The 6606-nt window shown below is 35.7% G+C and overlaps 1 protein-coding gene across 1 annotated transcript in view; it reads right to left on the reverse strand.

Moving 5' to 3' along the window:
- Nucleotides 1-6289, reverse strand: part of LOC122141031 — a 114927-nt gene extending 108638 nt beyond the window's left edge. The window contains exons 1-7 of the mRNA XM_042746817.1: nt 6159-6289; nt 4397-4472; nt 3958-4277; nt 3726-3802; nt 2693-2811; nt 2358-2555; nt 2163-2249 (exon numbers count right to left, since the gene is read on the reverse strand). Coding sequence (XP_042602751.1) covers nt 2163-2249; nt 2358-2555; nt 2693-2811; nt 3726-3802; nt 3958-4277; nt 4397-4472; nt 6159-6164 — 883 coding nt within the window. The 5' untranslated portion in view covers nt 6165-6289. The remainder of the gene's footprint in view (nt 1-2162; nt 2250-2357; nt 2556-2692; nt 2812-3725; nt 3803-3957; nt 4278-4396; nt 4473-6158) is intronic.
- Between the last annotated feature and the right edge of the window lie 317 nt (nt 6290-6606).

Consider the following 6606-nt stretch of genomic DNA (forward strand, 5'->3'; position numbering starts at 1 on the left):
GGATCCTAGGTCACCATCACAATCCTATGGGATAGACATTTACATGGCTGCAGTGCAGTTTTGCCAAGCACTTGAGTAATGACACATTAACTGCTGAAACAATTTGAATTTATTTGGTGGATAATTAAACCATAAGATTACATGTGTATTTTTGAATACATAGAAGTATGGATTGCTAAATTGCTTTAGAGCAGGTATGTTAACTATTGCATGTGTTTTTACCCTTCTCCAAAATAAAATGGCAATAATACATGAACGTATTACTTTAACTGCTGAAACAATTGGAATTTGATGGTTAATTAAACCATAAGATTACATGTGTATTTTTGAATACATAGAACTATGGATTGCTTTAGAGCAGGTATGTTAACTATTGCATGGGTTTTTACCCTTCTCCAAAATAAAACGGCAATAATACATGAACGTATTACTTTAACTTCATCAATGTCCAAAAAACAGGACAAACTTTGGTAATGTAATCTAATTTATAGATCGGGTGTTACTATTACAGTTTTGGATTTCACAGATCTAAACAAGGCCAAAACCATATTCTGAAGTGCCAATGCACATAAGGAGATCATCCTTAAAATTGCTGAAATCCATGTAGTGGGCTGGGAGGCGTAGCACATTGAAACAAGTGGAGGACTTCGGCATCTCAGAGTTAACCACTTCCACTACCATCTTTCCTTCTGGCACTTCCCACCCAAGCCAAAACTTCACCAAGTTTTTAAGGTCTGAGCTGGATGCTAAATAAAACAAAATCAACAATTAATTACTCACCACAATGTCGTTCCAAACCCAACAAAAAAGTTTCATCAAGTAGTTTACCACAGGCTTTATTTTACTGAAATTATAAAACCCCATAGGAAAATTTATTTAAAAAATATATTTATACCTGTTTCAATAAAGTGACGCAAATACCACGAGATGTGACATCTATCTTCTAGCGAACAATCTTCGTCGTCTTTGTCCTCATCATCATTCACACTGATATCCGAGGGCCAGCAGATACATTGAGCAGCATCTGGAAACAATTACATATTTCTGTTGCAACAGGTCTGCATATATATATATATATATATATATATATATATATATATATATATATATATATATATATATATATATATATATACACACACACACACACCATCTCAAAAAACTGTTTATGTATATATACACAGGTGAAACTTGAGAAATTGCATGTAATGAGCATATATAATTAGTTTCACCTTTTAAATTGAATTAATGAAATTAACTTTTGCACGATATTCAAATTTTGAGTTTCACCTGTATATATGTATAATTTTTTTTTTTAATATAAATGTTTATTTTATAGTAATTTGCTAAATAAATTAAAAATTTTACTGTTTTGTTTGTGAATTTTCATTTTCCCTCAGAAAGATTTCCACATCTTTCCTTTCACTCAACAGTGGCCACACTCTGGTTTCTTTAAGTCCTTTACGTATTTGTTTAAACTGCCGTAATCTCCTTCCAATGACCTATAGTATTGCATATTTTAGATTATTAGGTTACATGAAAAAAAAATAATAATAATGCTACAGTACAGCAATGCTAAAACTTAAAGCTCAGACAATAAAAGAACACTACCGCATGTGGTAATAGGCGCTCAAAAAGCCACTTTCGGTTTTCTTTGGTTGGGCCAGGAAGATCCCAAGCAAGACTCAGGTCAAGGACAGGTTGATATTCTTCACTACTGAGTTCTGCCTCTCCATCAAGCGCCATGTAGAAAAATAAATAAATAATGCAACAATTATGAATTGTTTAAATTACTGATTATACTACCAATGTACTTATCAGTTTTATGGTTTCACGAATATCATGGTCAGGACAGTCTTCGATTTGCACTGTAGCAGTCTCAGCTGAACCACCTAGAAGTACATGGACTATTGCTTGGCTGACTCCAGCCAGCCGAGGTCCACCATGTAGGAATGCATGTCCAATCATGCGTCCCGCAACTAGGAACAGATCTCTCTCTATGAGAAATTGTGAAGATGATGGAACAAGATGGCCTGGTTCACCTTCAAAGAGACAGGTCCTTGCAGTATTTCCTGTTTTAAAATAATGGGCTTAAATTAACATTGTGGATTCAAAGATGAAACAAAATGCCAGTCAATGTTCCTTAAAAATAGTTAACATACCCATGTTAAAATTGAAACCATGCTGAAGCCTCTGTATAACAGTTGAAAAGAAGTGTCTAGTCACACCTTCACCAATGGCAGCATCCCCTGATTGTAACGGATTAAAATCAACAGTCCAAAAAGAAAAAGAAAATGCCCAATAAAACCAGCTAAGAATGCCACTGAATAAATGCATTTATATTTGTTTAATACCACCTTGGAGTTTGCACTTCACAGGGCATGCCCATTCTATGCCGTTTTGTTTGTAGAATGCAACAAGTTCTCTGTCTTGATCTTCCTTGTCCATTCTCACATCCATGGTCATCAAGAGGGATTTTCCAGTCTCATGTTGGCGAATTATTTCCTTAGTGTATAAGGATGCTGCTTTATTTTTATCTGGTTCAATTTTCCAATCTGCAAAATGCATAGAAGCAACATGTCAACACTTTCAGTTGAAGCTAGTTGTGTACTCCACTACTTCAGTGCTAGCCTACATCTCAGAAATGTGTTACGTTTATCAATTCTATTTCAACTTAAACAAAAACACATACCATGACTCATGCTTGTGGCTTTAGCTGCATTTGAAGGTTCAGCGGTATACGTCAACGGCACGTAAACTCCAGATGTAGATGGTTCTTCCATAGACACATTTAATTCCAGAGGTTGTATACTTATAATAAAATACACATACTTCATTACCATACTTGTGTGCAACAAAAGAACAAAAATACCATTAGAATGAATTACCTATTCAATTGATATTTGCTGTGAAGAAGAGCTGAGGCAATCCTAACAGCACACACAATAAAAGTATACATTATGTGACCAACAGGGGTGATTCTAGGATTTTCATTTTAGGGGGGCCCAGCCCCCAATGAGTGTATGATTTAAAAAAGTAACACTTTAGGGTCCAATTCTCACTGTTAAGTAGTTGCTTATTAACATGCATGTTACTAGGATATTAGCTGTTAATTAGTAGATATAAATGGCAGGGTTTTATAATCACTGAGGTACCAAATGCGTGGTAGTTTAAGGGGGTTCTAGGCTATAACATTTTAAGATGTTTTGTAGGCCAAAAAAAAAGGATAACAATAGCTTTAAGTAGATTATTTTTCTCTCCTCATCTCCATCACTCTTTTTCTATTTGTTCTTATCTTGCCCTGTCTCTTCCCCTTATAAAGCTGAGCTTTGAGTGATATAGGCTTTTCTTTTTTGTCTGTGTCAGTGAAGAAAGTAAACATAGGGTCAACTGATTTTATGAATCATTTTCTCAGATATGTTAAATTACTGAAGTCTACCAGGAAAGCTAGGTAACCAAGTTTATTTAATGAATATGTACATTGTGAATACATTTTTGATCTTATGCCTAATACAGGGCTAAAGCCCCCCTAAAAAGAGCCTAGTGACACCCATTGGTGACCAGTGATACGTTCCTACAGATTTCTCAGAGAATGTTACATGCTCTCTTAGTGATATAATATTGCTCCTTGTAAATTTTGAAGAAAAAACATTCACTGATTAATCTGGAAATAAGTATTTTGTGCACTTTTAAAAAATAAACTGTCAAATAAAATAATTTCTCACCTGTCACCCATGCAAAAACTTGCGTGAATCTCTATTACATCGAGAGACATTTCTTTTTGACATATGGGGCAAGTTGCCTAAAGTAAAAAAAATAATAAAAAAAAATAAGCAAAAGTAAAAAAAGCATCTCTAGAAAACGAAAACACTAAAAAAAATTTATTTTATACCCATTTTGTATCCATACTTGCAAATTATTTATTAAATTAAAATAACTATTTTTAATATACATTACTTGTTTGGTTTGTTCAGCTTCATCACTGGTCTGGTCAGCATCATCATTTGTCTGTTCAGCATCCTCACTGTTCACACAGGTATTTATGTGTGTAGTCAGAATCAGTAGTGGATAACTGACTCCACATCTCTGGCATTTCTCTTTTGGCATTTCATTAAAAGATTCAGATTCAGGTGGCAGAGCAGTGGTGTCAAGTTCTATTTGTAGCGGAGCAATGTAAAGAACTCCTTTAAATCCATTTGTTGCCGTCTTCAAATTCTTGGCATTGTACCTACTTTCATCCGGTGGAATAAGAGTGAGCTTCCGGGAGCCCCATCCTCCTTAAAATAAAAAGAAATAAAAAATACCATTGTACAAAAATACAGAAAAATACAAAATGCTATCTGTATTTTTTAGTTCAGGGTCAGTTTTTACTAAATGTTTTGTCCCTGGTGATTACCTGAAGATTTATAGAGAAGCCAACCCCCCTTTATTTCTTGAAATTTGGGGTACGTCTCCTTCAGTCGGGCACATATCTAAAAATACAAAAACGCCTTATCATTAAACCTTTATTGTCAGTATAGCACACTGAAATAAGTGTGCAAATAAATACAGAAATCCACTATATCCACATAAATGGGCAAGGAGATAAATAATTTAATCAATAAAACATGTTGGGGGAAATTAGAAAAAAAATGTTAAGTGAAAGTGACGTGACATTCAGCCAAGTATGGTGACCCATACTCAGAATTCGTGCTCTGCATTTAACCCATCCGAAGTGCACACACACAGAGCAGTGAACACACACACACACTGTGAACACACACCCGGAGCAGTGGGCAGCCATTTTTTTTATGCTGCGGGGCCCGGGGAGCAGTTGGGGGTTCGGTGCCTTGCTCAAGAGCACCTCAGTCGTGGTATTGAAGGTGGAGAGAGAACTGTACATGCACTCCCCCCACCCGCGTTGTTGGGGGTTAGATGAGTTGTTCTATTGAAGGTTGGATTGGGAGTCCGACTCTCTAACCATTAGGCCACGACTAAAGGGATAGTTCGCCCAAAAATGAAAATTCTGTCATCATTTACTCACCCTCAAGTTGTTTCAAACCTGTATGAATTTCTTTTTTCTGCTGAACACAAAAGATGATATTTTGAAAAATGTCGGTAACAAAGCAGTTGATGGACCCCATTGACTTCCATAGTAGGAAAAAAAAAATACTACTGAAGTCAATGAGGTACATCAACTGTTTGGTTACCGACATTTTTCAAAATATCATCCTTTGTGTTCAGCAGAAAAAAGAAATTCATACAGGTTTGAAACAACTTGAGGGTGAGTAAATGATGACAGAAATTTCATTCTTGGGCGAACTATCCCTTTAAAGGAAATGCTAAACTGAAAGTTGTCTCTTCCTTTTAACCGTTTATTTATTTAGCTCCTCCGTATTTATTTTTTATTTTTCCTTGGCACATGCAAATGAGAGGGTGTCAATCAAACATAAGCCGGTCTCTGTGTAACCATTGGCTGAAAGTTATATTAACAGTTTACTGTACAAACGAGATAGTGGCAGAAGCTCATATACAGCACGTCAGCCTGACCACAAGGCATCTACTAATTTTGCAAATATCATTCATTTGAATGAATGATTGAACGTTTATATTTTTGGACTGTGATTGGAATTTGCAGATGGTCCCTTTAGCAGCCTAAGTGAATATGCAGTGAATATCAAAACTGAAATCATTTTACTGCCCTTTTTTAGCAGACAAATGGATCTACACCCACATCAAATGTAGCTGCTAACTAACCTAAAGCGTGTATAGATGCATCCATTCTGAAGAGAATATAATCAGCAGATAGCATGGCTACTACTATTTTCAACATTGTCAGCCAATGGTGGAATATAGAATGCCTTCTGGTGTTTGATTGATTCCCTTCATTTGCATGTTGCACCAAGGAAAAATAAATACGGAGATACATTCGAAAATGAATAAATTTCTTGAAGGAAAAAATGAAACCTTTCAGTTTAGAATTTCCTTTAACTTGTTTTCTTTCATTTCCAACATTGGTTTTATTTATTTTCTCCTGGCACATTTAATTATTTATACTTTTATTTTTGGAGGAATATGTGGACTGAATTAATATGAATTAATATATTTATCCATTTATATATTTATTTATTTATTTGTTGTTTTTGCAGGTTTCGTGTACAGTGTAGATCAAGCCGTACCGTCATCAGTTCTCAGTTCCACGCAACAGAAAAGTAGTAGCCATCTGTAGTAGTCAGGATTATTACAGTCAGTTTGGATGGTGGCCCTCTGCTGAACAAGGTGCTGCTGAACAGGGTGCTGCCTATGGAAGCAGAATCATGAAATGAATGCATATACTTTAAGTAATTTCAACATAACCATGCATGCACAAATTCATTCATACAGTAGGTGGCCATCCAAAACGTTGGTTCTACTGCTGCTCGTACCGCCGCCGTTGCGTTTGCAAAGTGCATTTGCAGCTTTTGACCGCTGAGTGGCGCTTTAACCACAAGTTTTCAAACAAGTGCATCAAAGCACATTTTCGCAAATTGATGTCAGCTTTGCCTCACCGAAGTGTTATATTTGACTGCAGTCGGGGAAAATGAAAGAAAAAATATTTAATATTCACAGATGAAGTTTAGTCCTTAT

Source organism: Cyprinus carpio, chromosome A4, assembly GCF_018340385.1.
Source record: "Cyprinus carpio isolate SPL01 chromosome A4, ASM1834038v1, whole genome shotgun sequence".
Taxonomy (NCBI): domain Eukaryota; kingdom Metazoa; phylum Chordata; class Actinopteri; order Cypriniformes; family Cyprinidae; genus Cyprinus; species Cyprinus carpio.